This window comes from Manis pentadactyla, chromosome 3 (genome assembly GCF_030020395.1).
Source record: "Manis pentadactyla isolate mManPen7 chromosome 3, mManPen7.hap1, whole genome shotgun sequence".
Taxonomy (NCBI): Eukaryota; Metazoa; Chordata; class Mammalia; order Pholidota; family Manidae; genus Manis; species Manis pentadactyla.
Window position 1 is genome coordinate 22,387,349 of NC_080021.1, and position 26,587 is coordinate 22,413,935.

At 37.3% G+C, this 26,587-nt stretch overlaps 1 protein-coding gene across 4 annotated transcripts in view; it reads right to left on the bottom strand.

The window, feature by feature from the left end:
- Positions 1-26,587, bottom strand: part of COL14A1 (collagen type XIV alpha 1 chain) — a 239,414-nt gene that overhangs the window by 57,053 nt on the left and 155,774 nt on the right. For all 4 annotated transcript variants that reach the window (XM_036876369.2, XM_036876368.2, XM_036876370.2 and 1 more), the window contains exons 25-36: positions 26,238-26,294; positions 23,155-23,294; positions 21,158-21,281; positions 20,802-20,945; positions 19,803-19,967; positions 19,172-19,210; positions 18,876-19,014; positions 16,723-16,865; positions 14,376-14,485; positions 12,148-12,306; positions 4,296-4,373; positions 2,158-2,244 (exon numbers count right to left, since the gene is read on the bottom strand). In XM_036876369.2, the coding sequence (XP_036732264.2) occupies positions 2,158-2,244; positions 4,296-4,373; positions 12,148-12,306; positions 14,376-14,485; positions 16,723-16,865; positions 18,876-19,014; positions 19,172-19,210; positions 19,803-19,967; positions 20,802-20,945; positions 21,158-21,281; positions 23,155-23,294; positions 26,238-26,294 (1,385 nt within the window). The remainder of the gene's footprint in view (positions 1-2,157; positions 2,245-4,295; positions 4,374-12,147; positions 12,307-14,375; positions 14,486-16,722; positions 16,866-18,875; positions 19,015-19,171; positions 19,211-19,802; positions 19,968-20,801; positions 20,946-21,157; positions 21,282-23,154; positions 23,295-26,237; positions 26,295-26,587) is intronic.

Consider the following 26,587-nt stretch of genomic DNA (forward strand, 5'->3'; position numbering starts at 1 on the left):
AAAATTGCACATATGATTAGAGATTTAAAAAGACACTTCTAAGTAAACCATGTCTGAAAGAAGGGATCAAAGACGATAGCTCACAGAAATATTAAATTTGACTACATTACAACTAATGTTGCCAGGTAATAAGACTTTCCACAAGGAACAACAAGCAAGCCACAGACGAGGAAAAAATGATTAATAAAAGATGACTGTCCAGAATATATAAAACTTACAAGTCAATGGGAAAAAAACCTGTACAACAAAAACCCAGTAAAGTTGGTAAACAGCTATTTGCAAAAGAAGAAATCCTTCGTAGGAATAAGTTCTGTTCAAAATAACAATGACATGGGTTTTACAGTGGACAGGGAAGCCAAAGACATCGTGTATGGCAACATCACACAATGTTGGTAAGATGCAGGGAAACTAGACTTCTTATGCAGAGTTTGTGGATGAGGATATTGGGACAACACCTTGAAGAGCAATTTGGAGTTACTCCATGAAGTTGAAGATGCACCATCCTTATTCTCCAAGAAATCTGATTCTGATTCTAAGTGTTATTACAAGAGCACTCATTCATGTTTGCAAATAGACTTACAATGGATATTCATTGTAATAATATTGCGGTAGGGAAATATTCTACAATATAAACTACAATAAACTGTAGTTTATATAACGAAATACCTAACATCAGGTACAATGAATAAACTAAACGATGTGCATTAACCTTGATACAGTTCAAAGACATGCTTTGGGTGGAAAAAAGCAAGCTGCACGCAGTTGAAAATAAGTCTTTGTTTTCTATTCCCAAGTTAAACCAAAGACAACTCCTTGCGTTTGATCTTGCATTCAATTAAAGTTTTATAATGCACAGACTACTTGTACACATATGACCTGTGTTCCTCACAATACCAGTTCAAGAGGTAGGTGCTATTTGATACATGAGGAAGTGGAGCTTCTCAGTGGTTCAGTGACTTGCCTGGTCTTATGATTTAAATTGAATGCTTTTACCATCACACACATTTGCTTCTTTGGGATAAAGAGTCTTTTGTTTAAAAAAAAAAAGTCTTTGGGTTCTACATTCTGAGCTTGAAAGAATGCTCTATATGCCAAAGATAAAGGAGAAACCACTGGGAATATTTCAGATACCTTCAGCAGTTTCTCTTCCTTTTTGTTCAGTTCAGGAAATGTGGTACACGATGAACAAAAATTGTGTTAGTGGGGCCCACCTGGAGGGAGTTTGCACCAAGCAAGCCAACTGTCAGCATGGGCTGTGTACCACATGCAAGCTGACGGGGCCCGGCTGCCTCTGACAGCTCAATGTGCACGACTGACTGGTCAGGCATCAGAATATTCTTCCTGCAAGATCTGAATTTCTTGACTTGCCGAGCATCATCTCCCTGTTTTTTGTTTTAGTTTCTTTTTTTTGTCTTCTGCCTTGGTATATTTTCCATTTCCTAGCCACAGACGAGCTATATCATACTTATTTTAAAGAAACACTAATAACTCCAGTTTAGCAGGTTAGCATTAAAACAGATGACAAATGATCGATGGTGGTAAATTCAAAGACCCAGATGGTACAATTATATACATTTTATATTTTACAAAAATGTTTCCTTTCTCTCTTTCCTCCCCCACCCTCTCCCTCTCTTCTCTCTTCCCCTGGCCTGCCCTCTCCTTCCTTCTTGTCCCTCTCTCTCTCTCTCACTCCTTTTCTGTAGGAAGTTCCAGTCAGTAGTGGAGACCTTCATGCTCAGAGGGGGTGTTTTTCCTGGTGACCTTGATGTCCTTCCTTCACATACTAATTTTGTCACAGAATGGGCAAAGGGAATGTTTGCCAATATTACCAGTACAAGCAGAGGGCCAATGTCTGAAACGGTCACACTGAAAATAAAGCACAGGAGTTTAAAGGGATGATACACAACAGTTTGAGAGAGAACATGGCATAGTGGTTTAGAGCATCATGTATGAGCCACGAACACTTGAAGAGCAGCTTCTCCAAACTCTGTTGTTTATGCAAGTTACTGGACATCTCTGTGCTTCGGTTTGCTCACAGGATTAAGTGCACATTTAGCAGAGCGGCAAGCACATATTAGACACACAATGAGTGATATGTATAAATATTAAAAGAACTAGAAATTATAGAATATTCATGCCCAAACTAGGCATACTTACTGGTGGGCCTGCTGGTCCCAGAGCCCCTTTATTGATTTCAGAACAGGAGCAGGAATGTGGCAGTTCTGGGCAGGTCTCCTCATCCCTCTGAGAAAAAAAACAAAACAAAACAAAGGCATGCCTTTAACAAGACAGTCTATACCAATAGCCAAAGTGTTTCCTTTGAGTCCATCACAGCCACAGCATCACTCTAAAGCTTTGGGGCAGGAGGTGATTTTTCTTCCCTTGGAGAATTTTGTTGCCAGGTGACATTACGAGATAGATTATGAATATATCTGAATGAGTTACTGGAGTGTAGAGGAAGACAGAGCACCTGCTGACAGCCAGTGAACAATTTGTGAATACCTCCCTTGGACCAGCTGCCAACATAGAAGTCTGCCCTGGGATCAGAAATTACGGAACTTCATAGGGTTCATCAGTCCCTTTGGACAGAAAGAAAAGGGGCTTCATTATTTAAGACTTTGGGGAAAAGTAAAGTTAGAGCTGGACAGAGCACAGATGATAATTAAATCATCACACTGACAATAATCTCAGTCTATGATATATTCACAACAGAAAGCCAAAAATGGTTGAGCAAAGAGCCTGTATATACTGTTCTTTAAATGCTGGACAAAGTCAAAGCTTTCAGCCCATTACAGGAAAACCCCCTGCTAACATGTCTGGTCTGATACCTGGGCAGCCAGAGTGAAATGCAAACTAAATCTGAAAAATCCCCAGTAAGGCTGACAGCAGTCCCCTGTGACCAGACAGTCAGTAATGGTCTTGCCATTGCTGTTGACTGGGTCTCCATCCACATCTTCCTATGATGGGATTTATAAAACCTCAGCGACAGAAATGCAAAGAAAAGCCTCCTGGTCCTCAGAGAAGGACTGATCACATTTTGCTTGATACAACCAGGGATTCTGAGCATTTCCCCTTGAAATTTCCAATCTGCCTTCACCTAAGCATAACATAACAGGGTCTCTGATTTAACTCCTCACCAGAGTTTACTTAGAAATTTACTTTAGTGAGAAAGAGTAAGCTATTTCCTTCTCAAATGTCCCCATGAATTTACTGCCTGCAGTAAATGATATGATCTGGTACAAACACTTAAAAAGGCAAATCTCTTACACTTCATGAAGCCCACTCTCCAGGTTTAATTATTAAGACATGACTACTCTCCAACCAAAACAGGGTCATCCATTTCAGTTCACTGTCCCTAAAAAGTCTAAGATATGAATCTATTTTTATACATACAGGTTAACCCTCATGAATTATATTCAGAATTAATAATGAAAAACAGTTGGTTTTCTAGTAACATCATATGGTTATATAGATTATGACCACAATTCCAAAACTGTGTGCCAAGATAGCTTGGTGCACCACAGCAAACTCACAGGAGCACTGTGAATGTTCTAAAAACAAAAGCACAACATCAATTATTACAGTATTCAGCACCCACTGGACTTCATAAGAACAACTAGTTAAGGTGGTTCTCAGTTTCAGCATTAGATTTTGAAACATTTTTTATGATGATGTCATGTATTTGCAAATCTGTTTATTGGCAGTTGCTACAATGGAAAGCAAGCACCATAGGGAAAATCAATGTGAAAAAAGAAGAAAGGGTGGCAATGTCCAATCAGATTCCACAGTATGAGAAATTGTGCGTTTCCGATAGGCACGCACATCCCATTGAGTAAGTAATTGCAGTTATTGAAGAATGAAATTAAAATATATTTTCCTTTCAATTTATGTGTATTATTTTCATAATGCTACTGAGTTGTTCAGACATAAACACTTAAGATGTCTGGAGTTCATTACTTCATACATGGAATTGTTAAGTATTTCTTTTGGCTTAGGGGTGCCATGAAAAAAATCATTGCAACACTAAAGGCTTCGTGAACCAGGAACTATGGGGACATTGGGAGTCTGTGCCAAGGGCAACCCGTGGAGTGGTGCCATTCCTACCACGTATGTTGGGGTGTCCTGCAGATTTCAGACACGCTTTCATTTTAACTTCTTTCTACTTTGCATGATCATCACAATGAATTATCTTTCATAGGAGTTTTGCAAAATAGCATTTCATTTTCAGAGACCCTTAAATAGAACTTTAGAAAATTTCAATAAAAAACACCAAATAATGAAAGAAGAATTCTTACCAGGCCTGGAAGCTCACAGCATTTGTCACTATCAGCCCATGACGTGGAACAAACAATATCAAACATCTGTAACTGGAACTGCAAATTAAAAAGAAGATTGTCATTCAGTATAAGATATATAGATTCACTGGTTCATAATTATAATGATGTCACATGATATGTCATATACTAGAACACTAATACATTTATAACATAACATTACAGCAAAGGTATATAAAAAAGTCATTCCAACAATATCAAACTAGTTTTGTTCCTCACACAGTGATTTAAGATTTTTGTCCATAGTTCATCCATCCACCATTCAAACTTCATCATTTTCCCGACTTCCCCCTCCTATCTCTACCTACAGAAGCTTAGCACCTCTGTTGAAGCCTTCCCTGTACACTGCCCATCTCAGTTACTCCAAGTGCCTCTGTAATCCTTCCACACTCCATGTCTCTTTTATAGCACATCTCCCACTACACAAGTATTTATAGTATTTCCTCCTTAGAATATTAGCTCTTCAAGGGCTGGAGAACCACATATTCATTTTTATGTTCCCTATCATAATATATACTATGGAATAGGTATTCATGAACGCTTACTGAATTAATTCTGACTGCATTCATTTATACATTCATTCAGCAAACATTTTTTAGTGAGTAATGCAAGCCAGATACTATGTAGACCTTTAGGTTGCAAAAATGAAGAAAACCAGAATCTTGCCTTCCAAGATCTTACAGAGAGTGAGAGGCAGACACATGCATACTGTTTACAACATGATAGGCATCATGACAAATTCACATACAGTAGTATAAGGCTTCATGCTAAGTGTATTCTTATTTAAGCCATTGATCATGCCATAAATAGTTAGACACTCTTGTTCTACTCATGTATGTTGCCAATAACTCAATGTACATTTTGAAATATACAGAAACATCATTATAGTATTCTTGAGGGTTAACACTAGCTTCATGACTCAATGATTTGTCATTATATTTCTTGCTGTATTATTTTCAAATATTAAAAGTGTCATCATTACCGAGCCGAGAGAAGGATGAAGTTCTTTTTGCTTTAAATCTGCAACCTTACTTCAGGATGTGGTGTTTTCAGCAAAAGCTAGAAACTCTTGACACCTTATTTTCTCCTAGAGAATACTACTCATTCCTGTGAAGGGTCCCATGGATGAAAATGGGAATGTCCACACAGATGGTACTACTGACATCAGTTATAAACAGCACAGGCAGTATCAAAAAAGAGCCTGACCTTTCTGACAGCAATGAGAAATCAGGCTTTCTCTTGTCATCCTCAAGAAGAACCGGTCCTTGCTGCAAACATCATTCCCCAAGTGAATTTTGCAAAATTAATAAAATAACCCTTAAATTTTGAAAATGGACCCATGAACCGAGGCAGCATAGTTTCTTGTTTCTATACACAGCTACTGTGTTGTCTGAAGAAATATGTGTATGGCTCACTGCTCTTATTTTTTTCCAGATTAAAAAAAAATTCCCAAAAAGTGTGATAGCTATGTCTATGCAGAGCAACCATACCACAAATTTATGATCATTAAAATATTGGGTTTTGGTAAGTAAAACATTTTCAAAGAATATGGCTGCTAATTTTTCACGAACAACAGTAACAGAAATATTTCAAGAAGCACAGGGGTTTGGAGGCTAAGGAGCTAGACTGCCTGCATGTAATCCTTGAATCCTTCACTCACAAGTTAAGGCATTTTAAACAAATTATTTAATGTGTTGGAGCTTTAAGTTTTCTCATCTGTAAAAGTAGTACAACAGCTATTCCAACGTAGCTACTCAATAGTGTGATGATAGTAGCTATAACAATAAAATGAGTTAATATAGGATAGTATTTAGAACAGTGCCTGAAATACAACTATTAAAACTACTAAATATTGTTTTAATGGAACATAGCCCTTTCATAAGTGAATTCTTTAAGGTGCAGGAGTATATAATACAAAGGCCAAAACAGTAGACTCAAAATGAAAGTTATACAGTATTGAGAGCAGAAATATGAGAGTAGTTTGTTTCCACAATAATCATCTGTTTAACGTTTTGGTTGAGAAAAATCTTAGCAAAAAAAAAAACAAAACCAAGAGCAGCGGACATTTGTTGAAAACCTCCTATGTGCCACACACTATCCTGAGGCCTTTCCCTCTATCATTTAATCAGATCTCCACTGGGAGACATAATAATAGTAATGTCAACCCCATTCTGTAGATTAAGAGCAGAAACAAAAGAGCCTAAATAATTTCAGCACGTGTTGAAAGCTGAGTTTGGTGGGGATTTCAAGCACACTTCATTTTCTTGTGGCTCAGTTTGCAGTGAATGGATCTATGTTTAAAATGCAGATTGCCCCAGCCTAACTTTACAATGCCATTTGTCTAGGGGCATTTAATGAGTCCCATTATGACAGCACTAGATAGTCAGTTAAATCTGTAAGTCATTCATCCATTAAGACATTTTTCCATTTCTGAACAGAGCCCTCAGCAAAATAGCACTCCAGTGAAAGGCAAGATTTATTTAAAGCAAAGCGCTTTTGCTAGACTCCGTATGTTCCAGGCTTTCTTGTAGTTTTACAAATAAACATTCAGCACTGATCACCTATAACAGTATAATGTCTACATACAAACCTTTGGCTAAACTTATCCTGCTGTATTGTGTTATTGGGATTCTTATGAGTTCATTTTATTTATTCAAGGGATTAAATGCCTACTAAGTGCCGGATGAAGCCAATACTGTCATTTTAGGAATGACTGTGGGCTGTCTTTTCGTTTTCAAGTTAGATGAAGTCAGCAGCCTTTTTTTGTGTGTGAGTACAACAAATTTATTCATAATTGTTTTCCATTTGTAATAGTTTAGATTCCTCAGCTTTTATTTAGGGACTTCTTTTCCAAGGCCCATTTCTGAGGATTAATTAAAAAAACAAAAAACACAAAAAAAAACCCTCTAACTTTTATTCCCAAAGCAATGACACACATATTTGTACAAATTATGTAGGAAAAAGCACAGAGATGGTATGTCAAAAGATCTGATATTTGAGTGCCTAAAAATGCAAGACAAGATGGTTCAAAATAAACCATACTTGAAGCAACTAATGCAAGACACAATCCCTTTTCACTTCTGTTACATTTTTTCCTTTGTAAGAAAATGAACATTATTTTAAAAAAAGATCTGTGCAGAAAAAAAGAAAGCTAGAGGGAGAGTCATTCCCTCCTGCTTTCACTTTTTATAAGCTCTTTCAAGGGCATACTTGGTCAATTACAAACGCTCCTTTCTCATTATTAGACATTTTGGTCTGGGAGTAGCACAAAAGGCAAGTCACTTGGGGTCAAATGTTAGCATGAAAATAAGATTAAAATATTTCTAGGCATTTGAGTCACTGTGATCTGTGAATGGGAATTAAAATGTACCCCTGGCTCAATTTTCCATTTTAAAAGTACCAGATTTTATCCTCTGATTTTTTTCCTAGCATAACATAACTAAACTTACAATTTAAAGTCAAGCTGTATCTGAACTTATAAAATACCTAGAGAAGCTTCACATTGCACTAGGACACTGTAGACAGAATCACTGGGGGCCTAGGCCACCTTCTGCTTTTCATTTGGTGTTGAATTGCTATTGACTCCATCTGAAAACTAACATTTATTAAGCATTTAGCACTTGTCAGCTACTGAATGTAGTGTTTTACATGCTGACAATCAATTTATTATATTTAAGGGAAGCCATGTTGGCACTAATTAAATTAGGAGGTAACAATTAACAGTGGTTGTACTTACTGGTAGTAATTAGAATGTTTAAGAGTAGATACACTTTGTGAGGGAACATTTTGATCATATTTACATTCAAGGTCATAATTCAAATATTGGTGAGTCTTTGATCTTGTCAGTGAACAGGGAGGGCATATGCAGAGGTCAGGGGTACAGACCAGGACCCTTCTCTGCATTAAGTTCCATAATAATCAATCTGACTCAGAGGAACTGAGTTTAGAAGGAAGGCAGGTAACCTTATGCAAGACAGACACAGTCTCATATCTCATTTTCTTCACCTTTTGAAAAGGGATCTCTCCCTAACTTCTTCAAATCTCACTTTCTGTATCTGTAAAGTGGGGATAACATAAGTATCTCTTCCTAGAGTTACTGGAAGATTAGGTGAGATAATCTTGGAAAGTACACACTGCCTAGTCCATAGTAGGCATGCAACTACTTTCATTTTAAGGATTAAAAGATATATTAGTGTGAAACACATTTTCTTGTAATCTAAAACACATGTTTCTACAGGATCATTGACTAGTCTAATGTTGATTCCTATATAAAAGCTTTAACTCAGTAAATAAAATTATAAACAACTCCATAACATAACTTGTATTTGTTTTTATCACTCAAAAGAGAGCTAAAGAAATGCCAACTGGATAATTATATAAATGTGAGATTTGAAAAGGTGGAAGAAGGACATTAAGAAACATCTTATTCCAGAAGCTCAGAAATTTCTAGAATCATCCCTGACTGGCAGCATTATAATTTCATTATGTAGCAGAAAAGGTAAAAGAAATTTATTAAGAAAAAGAGGATTGTAAAGAAGAAGCAGAGTTGTTAAGCTTCTTGCCACATGTCTTTGGACAGCCTGCTTATTAGTTTAGGCCCACTAGGGACTGTTGCTGCCTATAATACCTTGCATTGCTGAACAAGTGATTTTTATTACAAATGTGAGTAATTTCAATACAGTAGTTACTATATCTCTAAATCCATTAATCTCTCCTCTACTTAAGTTTGGTTTAAAAACAATATATTTTCTTTAAAGACTGAATATGTAGAGTTTTTCCGTTATCTGGCTTTTTTTGTTTGGTTTTTCCGAATAATTGCTGAATTTGCCAGGGAATGCTGACCTATAAACAACTCATTACTCTTATATGATAATCTGTCTTCCTGGAACAATCCAAAATGTGCATATTACACACTCCCTCTTGCTGGGTATGAGAGTACAGATGTATATCAAGATTATGCTAGCAATCAGTGATTTCTAAATTTAAAACCAAAAACAAAGCTTCTCTCTTGCCTTGCACTGCAACAGTTAAGTAATAACCCCAAAAAGCAAATGAATTTTCAATCACATTCTTGAGGTCTAATCTAATAGTATCTATTTTGACATAATCAAATTCTTCAATAAGTGGGCAGACTGAAAAATCTATTTAATAATCCTTTGGAGATGTGTAGATCCTAACAAAAACCACAACTTTTTTCCTACCAGTCTGACAAAGAACTCTTTAATTATTGACTTCTATAAATTCCCCTTTGTCTATTGCTTGTTGGACGTACCACAGAGGGTGCTCTGTTTAATTGCTTTTCTTCCATGGCCAAAAGTAAAGATTTATCACCAGTAGGACTGAAACCTAGAGGCACTTTTGCTTTCAGAAATAAATTCTCTGATATTTACTTGGTCATATATTTGGAGTACAAGTATTACATAGAGTGTAATTTGAAATACAATTATTATAATTGTAATTATAAAACTAATTATAAAATACAGGTTATAATTAGGAGAGGGTACACCATGTATTACTGAACTTATCAATATCACACATAGAATATAACAGATGCACAACATTTTAAGACAAGACGTACTACAATTCAAATAGATGACATTCTATTTAATTTCTATCCAGTGTTTCTCGAGAAATTATTCTGTTCATATGAATTTATTAGGAACTGTGATGTGGAATAGAAGGGGGTGGTTGTAAACATAACTATGATGGTTTCTACTTTAAAGGATTTTTATTCTGGCTAGAAAGGTAGAATGTAGATATAGGAAAGAGCAAGAAAATAAGGTATGACTGCAAAGACTCAAGTGTTATAAAGTACTAGAGGTTTAGAAAATGTAAGATGGGGAAAGTATTATTGACATTCTTCACTAACAATAGCTGCTTTTCATTGACTGCCTAAATGTCAGGGAGTTTATGTGCATTATTTCTAAAAAAAATAATAAAAATAATAGTACTAATTTGTGCCCAGAATCTCATATACCTAGAATGGTTCCTCTTTCTTAGAGTCCATTCATTCATCCTTCTAAGCATGGATGCATTCATGGATCCAAGCATTTATCCATCCATTTTTATATATCCATTGATCCATACAAGATATCCATAGTTTACTAATTCTGGAGCCTTATAAATCCTGGAGTATGCTATCACAAAAGTATCTATCGTGAAACAGAAGATGGGTATTTCTCAATCAGCATGAAATACCATACCTTAAGAGGGTATAACTACTCAATATCATGTCAATATTGTTAAATGTCTCTTACCATAACTAAAAGTAAGAGAACATTCCAGAGATTTTATATTTTCTCTTTCTAATTCATAGTTCTTCAAAGCAAAGGAGAAACAAAAGTACTTTTAAAGATACCTCAATTGAAGTGTTAAATTAATTAGCATACATTTATCAAGGTCTGAAAGCATCAGTGTCATCATATGTACACAAGATTTCATTTTTATTGTTACCCCAAAGAGAAATGCCGGGAAATAGCAAAGTGCCCCAAAGAAAATCTCTTTACCATGCTGGGACTGTTGGCTGTAGTGGAAAGTGAATGGGTTCTACTAGAGTAATGAAATTAGAACTATGTTCTTTGGGGCTCCCTGAGGACCATTACTGGGATACCTGCTACCCCACGTGCCCTCTCCTATTCAATAAGCAGGGGTCTGTCTAATCTCATTGACTTATTTGATATACTCAAAATTTTCATTTGTACAAAGTGATCTTCAGCTTAAAAACACTTTGAGAACCACCAAACTTTCTAAAGTTCCATATAGCTGGCTAGTCCTACAGTTCTTTGAAAGCACAAGATAATAAGAGTGATTCATAATTAACTTGATTATTCTGTTACACAGAAGAAAAATGTCAATTAGAATAGTTGAAATTGTTTACTAAAATGCCCTCCAGGCTAATTGGTTCTAATTATAGAATGATTCCAATTAGAGAATGTTGTTAATTAGCTGTAAATGCATAGTGTTAAAACAAAAATTTACATCACTATCCTTTTTTGTGGGAAGTGAATGAAGGGAATGTGATTTCTTTGGCAGCAGGAAGTGTCCCAGTCTTAAATTCCATCTTGATGATGAAAAATAATCTTAGAATGATTTATTACTTAAATAACTACTAATGATTAATGGGTAAATTTCACATTAGCAGTAACAAAAATCTAGCTTTAAAATGCCCAAATCTAACCCAAATGAGAGGTTTGTTTCAATTTCCTGTGTATACTAATCATACATATTGTATGAATTTGCTTACATAAATAAGGCTTGGAGTTTTGATTCTCATTAAAAAACCACTTATGCCACAAAGCATATGATGAATACTTGACCATCTGAATTTTTTTTTTTTTGTAGATAATTATTTTTTATTGAAGGGTAGTTGACGCACAGTATTACATTACATTAGTTTCAGGTGCACAACACAGTGATAAAACATTCATATACATAATTCTAGGTTCCAGCTATCACCCTACCAAGCTGTTACAATATCTTGACTATATTCCTTATGCTATACATTTTGACCATCTGAATTTTAAAAATGTCTTAGGCAAATAAACTAGCCTAATTCCTGGAGCATTTTCCCTATTATAATACAGCAGAAGCATACAACAAGAACTTTGAATGTATGTGTTCATTGATTTAATGAGGCTGTTATCTATTTATCCATCCATCCATCCATCCATCCATCCATCCATCCATCCATCCATCCATCCTTCCATCCATCTGTCCATCCTTTTATCAAAACTTTCCCTTGGAAAACAATTATATTTAAAAGATTTTTTTTTTTCTATAATAATAACAGAGCTTCCCTTCTTTATCCACTTACTGGTGCAGAGTTTCCCTTTGGTCCTTTTGATCTAACCATTCTCCCTAGGACTTCTACGCCATCCGATGTGAGATTAGCTGAAGCATTTATCGCCTTCTCACCCACTTGCTTGCAGTCAACCACCACTCTGGCCAAAGTCTTGCTGACAACAATGTGTAGCTGGGTAAAAATAAAGATAAGAAGTAGGAAGAACTATCAACCAAATTTACAGAATTGTATGGACTCATGCAAAAAATTATACGAAGAGAAGGAATTCTGTTACAATGCATTTTGAAAGAGGTTCTCCTTTTTACCACCACCTCCATGATTCTCTCACATTCAGATACCATCTTATTGTTATTAATTGTTTTCTTTAAAATGACTTTGAAAGGATTCACTTAAAAATCTAGTCTACCTCTCAAGCAGCAGCATCTTGAAATCACAGGATTGTCACTACAATTATGCTTTTTCCGAATGCACATGAAAATATAAAAATTCTGGTTGATTTACCAGCAAAAGTTATCTACAAGACTACCAGTGATTAACAACACCCTTTGATAATATTTATTTAGTTTCAGCTGAGTTAGGAGATCTAGAGTCTGAAGGGGAAGGAGGAGGATGTCTGGGGACTCCAGGCCCAGATGAAATAAAGCCTTTTGGTTTGACCTATGGCACGGTTTTCTCTAAGTGGCATCCCTAGAATCTGGAGGTCTGTGGCAATATATTCAGGAGTCCACACATTCTTTGTGAGGATTTGTACAAATTTCTGTTATCAGGTAGGTGAGAGTCAAAAGGAAGTATATTCTAAAATGAACCACACTGTCAGCAAGTTCTGCCAAGAGATGTCAGTGCTTATAAATGCATTTCGATTTATGATGGTGTTTGCATCATGAGTTCTTGTTTGTGGAAGATTGCTTGCTTTTGTTTAGTGAGCTACAAAAGTGGCATTAATAAGCAAATACTGATTCCGCATCAAGTGAAAGCTAAAAGATGTTACAAATAGCTACAGAAAGGACGGTATCATGGTGGTTCAAAGTGAAAAAGGGAATCCCAGTTATGGGAGTTGTGACAAAGTATCTATTCTCATGGTTTTCATCTCCCCTATAATTTTTCTTGACTACTCTGCAATAGATTCTGCCTAACCAAGAAAAGAGTCATGTCAAGGGGAACTTGATGAGTAAATGACAATAACTCCACAGAGATGCTAATGGGATGATTTTGAACCACACACTAGAAAGTCTCTACCTGTGTCTAATGTTTTTAAGATAACTTGGACTTCTGGTTGCTAATAAATCAGAAAAAAAAACACATTTTGTGTAACCTTTCTTGTGCAGAAGAGTATGAATTTTGTTTTGCAATTGTTCTTATGCAGTTCTGGTATTCAAAATCCCAGAGAGTAGCAAAATAGCAAAATCCATCAAATTAGATGGATTTGACCACGTTCTGGGTTAGGAGACAAGCCAGCTTGAAGACTGCCATGGTACAACCCTTCCCCCAGTCTAACAGGGCAAGAGGGGCGTGGTTAAGGGGCAAGGCTTTTGTAGCACTGCCAAGTGGACTCTCTGCTGCCCTTGGGGTCCTGGTGTTGCGTTCCATAACAGCCCAGAGATTCAGTGGGAGCATTCACTAAGTACAAAGAAACAGTCAGTGTTGGAAGGAGAAGCATGTCTATGCCAGTGATCGCCAAGAAGAAGTGCTTCAGAGATGTGAAATCTAAGGAACAGAGTTCTGTTACAAGTGCCAGGTTAAAATAAGAACAACTAAAGTCAAATTTTACAAACTTCTTCCTCATGGTAACATTTATGATGGCAGTGATGGGTTTATATATATATATATATATCAGTGCAATCTCTCTGCTCATTGTAACATGACGGCTGACTGTGTTTTCATCTGCATTGGTGGCCAGGTAGACCAGCAAACCTTTCTAAATCACATATAATGTAGCAAATTAACTATCATCCATTTAATAATATAGTGCCCTCTACTACACTGTTCCTTAAAGTGGGAACCTGGACCACATCTATGAATATCTCCTGGAGTACCTGCTAAAAATGCACATTTTAGGGTTCCATTCCAGAACTACCAAATCAGAATCTCTGGGCATTGTTAATAAGCCCTGCAGGTAATTCTTACTCCAGCTGAAATACAAGATCCCAACCTTTCTGGATTTTTTTTTTTTTTATGTCTCTTTGGTTCCTTTGCCCATAGCAAAGAAAATAAAGAATACATGTAAACAAGACATTACTCACCTTGTGAAAGCTCCCATAGAAAATTTTCCTAATTTCAGGTCCGTCGAAAGTAGCCGTTTGAAAATCCCCACTATAGTCATAGCTGAAATATGTTAGGGTTTTTCCACCATCTAATTAAACAAAGAAAATTAAGACATTTGAGAAGGTATTAAAATAGGTAAATAATTTTTCTAAAATTCCAGTCAAGGCAGAAAATAAGGCATCCTTTGTTTTGAGCCTGTGTTTAGAACAAAGTGATGAGTAGTAAGGAAATGATCTACACTTCCTGGGTTGCCCCAGGTGTTCAGTTGGCCAGGTTAACTGACTAAACCATGTGATAATGACGAGGACTATGCATACATTCTTCCTCTGTACTTCCTTGCCTTATACTCTCAGCCCCATCACTCTCCTGCGAGATGGCTATCTGAAGCTGGGAATAAAGGGAGAATGAAGTTATTCAAATCTTAAGAAACCAGACCTTTTGCCTTATTAACCCTCCAGTTGGAGCAACCAATTTTCCCAAGACATGCAATTTATACCACTCCAAAATAGGGACAATCCCATACGTCTTTTACAATGAACAACAATAACAAAAGACCTTCCTAATCTTGAGTACTTCTTGTTATAAGGACTATTTTATTACAAAAAAATAGGAATATATTTCTCAATAATTCATTCGAGGTTACAATTTAATTCTTCACTCTGTTTTCAAAAGGAAGAAGCTAGTCTGGTTTTGACAGACCAGCCTAATTGTTTTGAGAGACTTCTTTGTTTTCAAGTCCTGGGTCTATATGGAGTTAGTTACTTAGACCCTTCTAATCTACAGCTTTCCTTTAGTTTCAAAATCAATGCAAAATGCTTCACAATATCATACTTAGTTGTTGATTCCATGTACAAAAAGTTCTGTCACAAATACTAGTTGGAAATCAGCTTAAACCACTTTCCTTAGACAAATGTTTGAATTAGCACCTAATAATAGCCATCTAGCTTGACTGAAGCTCTAAACTAAAATTCAGTCACGTTAACTAAAAACTTGACGATCCTCTTAAGTGATCACGTGTGGCACCCATATATGCTGCTGCCGATCTGACATTTTTTCTGGGATATGATATAGGCATTGTGATATTTTCATATATAAGAAATATATATTTGATCATTTAGATATACCAATATATATTTTTCATATATATTTGGTCTTCGTCCAGAGTTCCAAGCTCACAGCTTCTAAGACCCTTGGAACTTCCTATGATAAGAGCAATAAAGTATGTTTTGTTATATTAATGAGATGAATTTTGGGAAGCCCTTAGGAAAACTAAGGATGGAGAGACTCAATCATGTGATTTGAGAGTTTGAGATGTCAGTTTCACCCCCAACCCCACCTCCCAGGACGGGAGAGGGGCTGGAGATTGAGTCCAGTTGCCAATGGCCAGTGATTTACTCAATCATGCCTATGTAATCTATGTAATGAAGCCTCCATAAAAACCCAAAAGGAAGGGGTCCAGACAGCTTCCAGGTTGGTGAGCTCATGGGGACTGGGGAGAGTACTATGCCTGGAGAGGGCATGGAAGTTCTGCCACCTACCCACATGTCTTGCCCTATGCATCTTGTCCAGCTGACTGTTCCTAGTTCTATCCTCAATAAACCTCTAAACCAGTAAGTAAAATGTTTCTCTGACTTCTGTGAGCTACTCTAGCAAGTTAATCAAACCCAAGGAGGAGGTCTGGGAACCTCTGATTTACAGCCAGTCGATCAGAAACACACGTAACAGCCCGGCTTGTAACTGACACTGAAGCAGGAAGTGGGGTGCAGTCTTGTAGGACTGAACCCTTAACCTGTGGAATCTAATGCTATCTCTGGGTAGATGGTGTCAGAATTCAGTTGAAGTCTTGGATACCCTGCTGGTGTCTGAGAACTGCTTAGTGTTGTATGAGGAGCTCCCACCCACCCCAACACACATGTTGGAACTGGGTTCCAAAAGAGCAACTTTACACCCATCATATCCATGTGCAAAAAATGACTTCTGGTCCCACCCCTCCCACTGACCCTCTACCTCCATCCCTTCCACCCCCTCCCACCTCCTTCAACCTTGCTTTTCCTATAGTCTTCACTATTTTAGTAATTTCTCTCTCTACCTTGCCCACTACTGAATCCTAGAGCTTAGTGCTGGCACATAGTAGGAACTCAATGAATTTGTTGAAAGAATGAATGGATAATTTAATGTATCAACTGTTACATAATTCATTGTTAGTATTTACACATGGCTTAAGATAAATGAGTTACTCTACAATATATACAAAACAGGCAAGAAGGCATGCCACATACATTACTCACATGTATGTATAAATATTACATAAATAAATATACTTACTATCTAAAATGACTCCAACCAATGGGTCAGAATTCTTATTCAAAATCTCCCAAAAAGCAAATGGCTCCTCTGGTGTGTCAGGGAGAATCCGGAATAGAAAACTGATTGTGTAGTCTGAGGGCAATCCTTCTGGATGCAAATACCTGAAAATGGAAGGAAGGTAATATTGTACTGCATCTCTCCTCAAAAAGTTGCTTATCTGATTATAAAAGCAAATACACTTTCATTATGTAAAATCTGGGAAAAAAAGAAGGAAATAACATTACCACTAATCCCATCCAGAGATGATCACTATTTTGGTCTGGTGCATTTCCCTCCAGTTTTTAAAGAATGTCTGTATTTGTCCAATTTACACAATTTTGCCCCTTTCTTTTCTTAGCACCATTGACTACATATTTCATATTTCCTTAAATATTTGTAAAAGCATTATATTTCATGTCTGCACAAACTTTTTGTTTGGCTATTCCATAATTTGTCTAACCAGTCACTTCTTAGTGAACATTAGGTCGTTTCAAAGGTTTTAGGATGATAATGTTTCTCTATAGTCCTGTTGTCAAACTTAAGATATTGTCACTTTCTACCACATGTTGTAGTTACTTTCATTCCTGCCTGTGCTTCGTGCTGTGATACACATCCAGATGTGCCCTCAAGAATTAAGAGTACGTAACTCCTACGGCTGGGTGTGATGTCTGTAGACAGCTCTCAAATACCCACTCCCTTCAGGAGCTGCCTCAGCTGAAGAAAGAGGCCTCTCCTAAGGTCATGCCAACTTTTTTATGGCACCACTTCTCACTAGTCTTTCAGAGGATATAAGGACCAGAGCCTCTCATTCCAGTGGAACATTTTTAGGACATCCTCATCAACTTCCCCACACTCTAATCTCCACACAGATCTGCTTCCTGGGGAACCCAACCTTGTATACCATCAAGCAGATCACTCACATACTTCAAAATTTTTCCCTCAAGCAACAAATATAGCCCTATACACATACAGGAACCCCAGAATAGTTACGAATTGGGTAAATTTGTGAAAATGTGGGAACTTAGCATGCATTTGAAAATGAAAGGTTGATTTGCATAGATATAAATATTTCATTCATTCATTCACTTACATACTAATTCATTCATTCATTCACTCATTCAACAAGTATTTATTGAGTGCTAGATATTACAATAAGCATTTATGATACATCAGTGAATAAAACTGACACGGATCCTACCTTGATTTAAGTGTATAAGCACTTGAATTCTAACAGAGTGAATTATACAGCATATTAGAAGGTAGTAAGTGACATAGAAAAAAAAATTTAACCCCATAATGGGGATTGGGAATGCTAGAATGTATTGTCATTTTAATTAAAGTCATCAGCACTGGCTTCACTTAAAAGGCTTATTGCGAAGGTTACATTTGAGCAGGGTTCAGTGATGTTACATTTGCAGAAAAACTCAAAGGAGATAAAGACATCCAGCCAGTGCAAAGACACCGAAGTGGGGTGTGCCTGGTGTCTTTGGAAAACAGACTAAAAGAGACAGGAGGTGAACTCAAAGAGGTGATAAGTATGCAGATAATGTAGGGCCGTGTGGCCATTCAAGAGCTTTGAGTTTTTCTCTGAGGGAAATGTGGAATCACTGGCAGATTTTGGAATGACTTGATGTGATCTACATTTTAAAGGAATCACTCTGACTGCTACTTGGAAAATAGACTCTAAGAAGGCAAGGGTCAGGTCAATAAGATCAGTGCTGGGACCAATTGCTGGGCTTTAGCAAAGTGGAGGGCATTGCTGTCTAGATGAGCAATTTTGGTGGAATATGAGAGAATTTTGCCTTTGGCAATTCACATTTTTGGCTAGGCCTCCAAGAATGATTTTTCAAATACTCATTTTAATATTTATTGTTAGATTATGTAAAAAAAAACCTGCCAATAGATAGTATAGATAGTATCAGATGTTGGCTTTATCTAAAACCACATATATTCTGTAGGGCAGATATTAAAGTTCAACCAGCATTATGTGTGAGTCTGATGTTTTTAAACAGAAACCTAACATCATCAAAAATACTACTGGGAACTATTACAGCGTATTTCAAGTTGACACCATTGTCACAGTGAGACAATAAACAAATGACTGGCTTTAATATCTTGCAATGGGGACATACTTGGTTGGCTGGGAAACCAGGGCATCTTTATGAAGTTGGTAACAGGGGTACACATTGAAGGTACCAGGCTCCATAGAAACCCCTTCCACAGAGGAGAAATCCTTTTCAACCAAACCAAACATTTCCATCATCTTAAATCCTAAAACAAAGGCCAAAGAGATAGATAAAAAGAATAAACAGGCACTTAGGGTTTTAGGTGTCAAAATTAGTCTATTAAAGATTCATAAACAAAATCTGCACCCCAAATGGGAGTTCTTTAATAAATCTGTATTTGGAAAAACTATGGCAATAAATACCTGCAAGATCAATGCCGTCCTTGTGCACCAGCGGGCAGGCTGGAGAACAAAACAAAAACAAGCAATATAAAACCCTAATTCTGGTATTTCCCAAACATATTCTTTCCCTGTCCTGAAAACAGGAAGCTAACATAATCTATCTGGCCGTCAGTCGTTGCGGGAATCCAAACCAGATGTGGCTACGCTTTTCTGTGGATTCCTAAAGACTGAACTGCTCTCACTTCTATTACAACCAAAGGGCCGCAGGTTCCTTCTCCTGTCAGGGGCCCATTAAAATCTAGTGGTCGCTTGAGAGCATGTGTTGGGAGAAGTCTCAATTCTAATGGGTTGGCCCGCTGAGAGTCTTAATACAGTTTTGACAACTATTTGCTTCAGCTGTTGAAGCAGAGTTGTTTTTAAACACAGACTCGCTTCTCATTCGGGGAAGTCTTTATCATCCTACAATCTAAACCAGTGAGCAGCGAAGTTAAACTTCCATATGCTCAAAACCACAAAGCCTCATGTCTGCATAACAAGGACCTCTGCGAGTCAGTTTGCTTTCCTTAGATCAAGACAGGACTCTTTATTTATCGGGTATTAAATATTTCGGCCTTTAAGCAACATGAGTGAGTACAAATTCCAGAGAACGAACTTGCTGATGCAGTTTCACAGACGAAAGTAATTAGCTCATCTTCAATTTTCTTAAAGGCGTCAAAGTCATCCACGAAGAAGACGTGCCGAGCGCTGGGCTTGCTGCCAATGCTAACCAGCTCCGAGTAATCCGCGTCTGCCACACCGACTGCGAAAATGCTGTATCCTGTGGCAGAAGGGAAACAGACTTCTGATGGCTTTCAATTGCACAAAATATAAATAATGCAACGTGAGACACATCCAAACGTTTAAAATGTGTTTATTCAGGGAAGGCTCGTGGGGGAGAGATAATTCATTCTTCACAGTTAATCAGAATTCTGCATGCACGTATTTCACTATATGATAATTATTCCATCATCACCTCAAGAAATTTTCCATTTTAAAGAAACTCAAGAAGGCCAATGCCCCAATTATTGCTTGAGGCCAAAGAGTTGCCATTTAGGTAACATTGTTATGTCTGTGTGCTTTTAATAATTATTTTAAGATTTATGGGATGAAGTGTAGTTGCAGCAGAAATTTTGTACCACTTTTCTTTCAGATGTAGACACTGAGATAGTAGTAGTCTTGGCAGTCTGTGGTGGATCACGGTTCAGTGCTTGGCAAATAAATATTAAACTACTATTCGCCTGGAATGTCTTAAATAATATAATCTTCACAGCAGTCCTGTGAGAATCTCCGTGTACCGATGAGGAGGCTGAGGAGTTTCTGTGATCAGGTCCCCTGGCCCTTTATCATGGCCTATCTCATAGTATTGGACTTAACGTCTAGAATTTCTGATATAGAGCATCTGTATGTAACAGATGTATTAGAGACAATATAGCAAAATAACAGATTTGTAACCTAGAAAGTATTTTAAAATCCCACTGTCCCTCTCATATTAAGAGGTATGTGAAAACAAACATTTAAGTCATGCTAACATAGCCTCTAAATTTGTATTCAGAAAGCAACAAGGCAAACATTATCATTGGTATCCACTGTTGTTTATCTATGTAAAACTTACCATTTGACTGCATATCCCTGGAGATTTTGTTCACATCATCTTGCGATCTTCCATCAGTTATAACCACGATGACCTTTGGGATGCCTCTCCTGTTCCCGGACTCCGCAGTAAACAAACTATCTTGGACATGCTTAATTGCTTTTCCTGAAAAAAACAAAAAAGGAAGACAACAGTTCCATTCCATTCCCTGGCACTTTTGTTTTGCTGAGGAGGGTAGAGTGTGAACAAAGATCTTAGATCAATGAAAAAATCTTAAAAAACAAAAATCTATATTCTTAGGCCCCCTAAAAAAGCCATTTCAGTAATTGCTAATAATGAATGACCTTGGGGCTCAGCTGGGCTTTTTTTGGTCTTACCTGTTTTTGTATTTCCTCCTTTGTATGAAATGTGTTTGATCGCATCAAGAAGAGTCTCTTTGGTTTTGTAAGCATTTAGCTTAAATTCTGTCCTGGGATCATCAGTGAACTGAACCATCGCAACCTGGAGAGAGAAGGTTTATGTGTTTGGATGTATATGCCGACTTTCTCTAGGCCAGAGAGCATGCACAGTAGGACAATTACGCCTATTCTTTTAGTCTTTCAGCACAGTCCATAATTTCCAAATCTGACAACACCTTAAATAGCCCTTTTTCTTTAAGTCCTTTTCAAAAAGTAGTTTATTCTCAAAATCTCTCTCTAAAGTATGTAAGCCTTTTGCTATCTCATCGGACAGCTGGAAGGATGGCAGCTGGTACCCTGACAAAAGTCAGAGACTTGGAGCTGGATTCTTTACAAGGACTTCCTTAAGAAGCAGACCTATGAATTACTGTCAGTCTTGAGGAAACTGAGGCACCTAAAAGCCAAGTAACTTGTACAGGATCACAGGAGTAGTCACTGGCAGAACCAAGAGGTGGAGCCAGGGATGCTCTACTCCAGAATCTGCGTTCTTAACCACCGCACTTGTAAACCTTCCTGGCTTCATTTCCTATGATTTGCTTTCATTCCAGTGGAAATTTGGGGCCATTTTCAATTTCTTGCTTTTTGTGTGTGTTTCAGAACTATGGTGGAGGCAGTAAACACAGCATCTTCAGAGGGCTTTCTTTGATTTTGTGAGCTGTCAGCTGCTACTAGTTTATCCAGGTCTACGACAGCAGACATCATCATTTTTAGGAAGCCTCCTCTGATTCCTCTATTCAAAACAAAATTTCTCCCTCCCTGAAGTCCCTCAGCACTTTATTCTTCTCTTGTGGGGCCCCTTACATCCAGATGTTCTCAGCAGTTCCTCCAATATGTGTCAAATCTGTTCATTTCAGGGCATCTCATTGCTACAACCCTAGCCCAAGCCCTCATCATCTCTGCTGGACCATCTGAGCAGAGTCCTAACTAGTCTCTGCTTTCACTCTACTGTTATTAGTATTTATGCTCCACAAAGCAGTCAGAATTTTTTTTTTCAAAATGCACATCTTTCCTCTTTAAAACCTTCCAGTGGCTTCCCGTTGCATTTATGCTGATACCCAACTCCTTCAGTGGTTCATAAGACTCAAGATGATCTGGTTTTGTCCACTGCTTCCACCTCTTCTCCTACCCCCCAGATGCTCATCCTCTGTCTTCTAGTTACAAAGATCAACATCTGAAGCCTCAAAATTCTTTCTCATCTTAGGCCTTTTACACTTGTTATTTCTGGAAATTCTACTCTCAGATATCCTCTGCATCATTCACATCTCCATTCAAAAGCAACTTCCTCAAAAAGACATCTGTTGACACATAATTTAAAATAACCTTCAATGAATTTAAATCATATTCTGTTTTCACAGCTCCATTTCCTACCTCATGAATTTGTTTGTTGCCTTTTTATATCTGTCACCCTCCTCTCCCTGCCTTTAAGAACATGAGCACTATGAAATTAGGGACATTGTCTGTCATATCCACTATGACAGTAGTGCACCTGACCATAATAAATCCTTGAAAATATTTTTTGAATGAATTAATTCATTTTATGTTTGTATTGATTTACAGTAATTTGTGACCATACCTCTCTCTTTCAAGATTATAATGCCCTTGAAGACAGGGAAAATATTGGGTGTATCCCTAAAGGAAATACTCTATCCTAGTATACAAAGGAAACATCTGCCGACATAGTCATTCCAACCTCAGTTTGCTGAATTCAAGAGCTTGTAGGGACTAACTAGCATCTTCTCCAGCTCTACAGGCATCAGTAAGCTGCTTCCAAACCCTGTCTTGTCTGTCTTGTCATTTAGGGTTGGAGCCAATCATTATACTTCTTTACCCATATCCCCTGCCAAGTAGTCATAATAATAGCTTGGAATCATGTTTTAATGCACACAGAGAATTAATGATTGATCTATTAGCCTTACTTGAGTTCCATCTGCACCGATCTTGTTCAGGGCTCCAACAGTGCTATACAGAAAGTTAATGACCTTATTGAAATTTTCATCTCCAATACTCCAGGATCCATCCACCATAAACACCAGGTCTGCCTTGGCAGTTTTACATACTGAAGACCAAGAATACATTTTGAATTAGAGGCAAGGGGAAAACTTAGTAGTTATTAAATCAATAAAGCAGATGTAGATTTCCCTCTGGTATCTAGAGCTCTTTCCCCAAAGGACAGGTGTAAATCATATTCCAAGCTCTTGCTCCTTGTACTTCCTGACCATCATTCCTCTCCTATACTCAAGGTTCTTATTCATGATTAAGAAGCTCCTATCAAACACAGAGAGAGGAAAAAAATCCACCAATCTCAGTCCTACAGAACAGAAATGAGAGAATAGAAAAATATGCAACTAAAGTGATTTAGAGAGAGAAGCATCAGTAAATACTCTCTAGAGCCTACTGATTAGAAGGAAGTCCACGTTATCACTCTGAGTATCCTGTCTCTACTTACTAACTTAGTAACTTCAGAGAGATTCAACTTCAGAAGGAAGGCATGTGACACAATGCAAGCAGATAATCTCTACAACTTGAAATGCATTTGGGCTGAGGCCATAACAAATTTTAATTCCAGTCTTGCTCAAAAATTCTATGTCCTTCTGCCACCCATCGACATGTGTCAAGAAATGTACACTAGTGCTAGCCCAGGAAACTGTTTTCAGTAGGTATTACTGAGATTAGCACTAAGAAACAAGCAAAAAGCACTCCATCAAAAACCTACTTCACTGAAAGCACTTCTAATAATCCTTTTTTTGGTGTCATGTGCTCTTTCAGATGCTCTGTGCCTCTCTTCCCCTTCAAAACGTGTATCACTGTGGCTGACTCTGTTTTATGATTAAACAAACAATTTACTCTTCAATAATCTGAATATTTTCATCTTAGGCCATTTGCACACAAATACTCATGAGAAAATGTGCCCTTTTTCCTCATATATTCAAAATGACATGTTCACTTATTATTAAATCAAAGAAAAAATACATGGAAATGCATGAAGGAATTACCTCTGGGATATGAAATTGTGTTTTTACTTTTCTTCTTTGTATTTTTTTCTAGTTAACATTTGTTAAATAAATATTCAGTATCATCTTAATAATAAAATTTTACAGGGTTCTTTGTTAAATACACTCAGAACAAAGAGAGCCTAAAATGAATAATTATTCAAGTTAAGAATGCCCCACCATATGAAACCATCCTCATGAAAACTTCAGAACCAGTGTTTCTACTCTGTCAATCTTTACTCTCACAGAGCCTTCCACATCACTTAAGTCTTCTGCAAGCTTTAATAAATGTTTACTGAATAATACCATGCTCAGCTATGAATAAAAATATTCTCACCTCAGAGAGTTCTATAATAACTGCATCAGAAATGTCAGATTAGTAAATTCATGAAGTAGGATTTTCTTTTCAGTTCCAACAGTAATAATAATCATAGCTAGTGAGACCAAAAAAGGCTAGACAGGAAGATGGAAAAAGAAAGAGGCTGGCATTCCAGGTAGAGTAACTAGAATTAAAAGATGCAGGACAGCAGAAGGTGTGTATGAGAAACCCTGAGTTGTACAATTTTGCTGTTACATAACATTGTTCAGGAGATGCCGCTACAAAGTAAGTTGATCATGGAAGAGTTTGCATGGTATGCTCGGAAGAATGGCCGCTTTCTTAGAGTTCCTCAGCACCTCTTTGCTTCCCTGAGGCATCACTGCCACGTAACAGGTACTTTAAAATGCATAATGAATGGAAGAACTCTTCCAAAATAAGCTCCCAGCTATGTGTTCCATCTTTATCCTCTCCTCCCCTAAGCCAGCCTTCCCATTCCACTGATCTCATTATCAAGCATAGACTTCTGCAGGTCACCTCCCTTCATAATATTTCTTGTGGCACACTATTTCCGTAGGATAACCCCAACTTCTTATTCTGGCCCCCAAACCACTTCATAACTCTATCTTCACCCTTTCCTCTGTGCCATGCTCAAGTGCCTATGGCTTTCCAAACACCTTATGCCCTTAGATCACGCCACGACTTTGAGCGCCATTCTTCCTCTTACCTATTTGTAAAACACATTCTTTAACATGTAGATCAAATTTCTCCTCCTCCTTCACAAGTGATTAACCTGCAGCAGCATTAACTCTTCTAATTTCTGGACTGCCGTATGAATCTCAATTTCCTGAGTCATATCCTTGACGGGTCATTAACTAGGCAAACACGTAGCTCTCTTGCAATACTGAGAACAGGTAGAAAACAGCTATCCTACATTATTATTGTATTCCAAGTTCCTGGCATTTGAGCTTTGCAAATGAATAGGGGAGTTAATAAATATTCACTAGTGGAATGAAAAAAAATTATAGGCCACGACTGTGTTTGGAAGTTTTTTTTAGCAAGTTACCTGACCAGCTCAGGTAAGAGGCGATGAGGAACTCTTGTGATGAAGATAGAAAGAAACAGCTGGGAGGAGGCACTTCAGAGGTAAGTTGGAAACAACTGCCCTTGTCTACAGAATTACAAACTAGATCCTCACTCACTGATTATGCAACTATTCTTCCATGGTGAAATATTTACTACTCTGAAATTTTTTTTAATGGAGTAAATATGAAGCAATTCTGTTAAAAAATCTACTTTGCATGCACAGAATCTATCATTATATTAGTATTTTTTCCTTTTTTATTGAATATATTTGACATATACATTGTGCAAATTTAAAGTCTACAACACGTTAACTTGATACATTTATATATTGTAATATGGTTGCTATTATAGCAATATTTAGCACCTCTTTCACATCACATGATTATACTACAATACTTTGTTATCTATATTCATTATACCATACATTAGATCTCTGTCTCATTTACTACTCATTGCAAGTTTACATCTTATCAGGATTTAATAAGCATTTGTGTTAAAGAGAAAATATCTTTTATTAATATCTTGGGTTTTTAGTGAACAAACAAATAAACAAAATCAATAGAAATCCTTAACCTAAAATCATGTCGTGACTGTATTATTCTTTTACCTTCTTTGGCCGGTGGAATGGTTGGAGGAAAAGTAGGTGGTTGAGTAGGAGGTGATTCTGTAAAGGAGAGGGAAAAAGAGCATCAGTCAGTCACCTCGTCTGCGGTGGACAAAGGGAGGTCATGGCATCAGGATCCTTCAGAGGCATCAACGACTTTAACAACTGTCTTCTTTGAGGATTTAACGAATTCAATGACTATTACAAAACATCCACAGCCTGTGAAAACCAGCTCCATCCAACCCCTCAACTTCAGACTGAAGGCTTGAAATGCTATTTTGCCACAGTTCAGCTGACCCAGCAGAGTCAATGCAATCAAACTGTCAACTACAAAGTGGTTCTAATGGTGATTT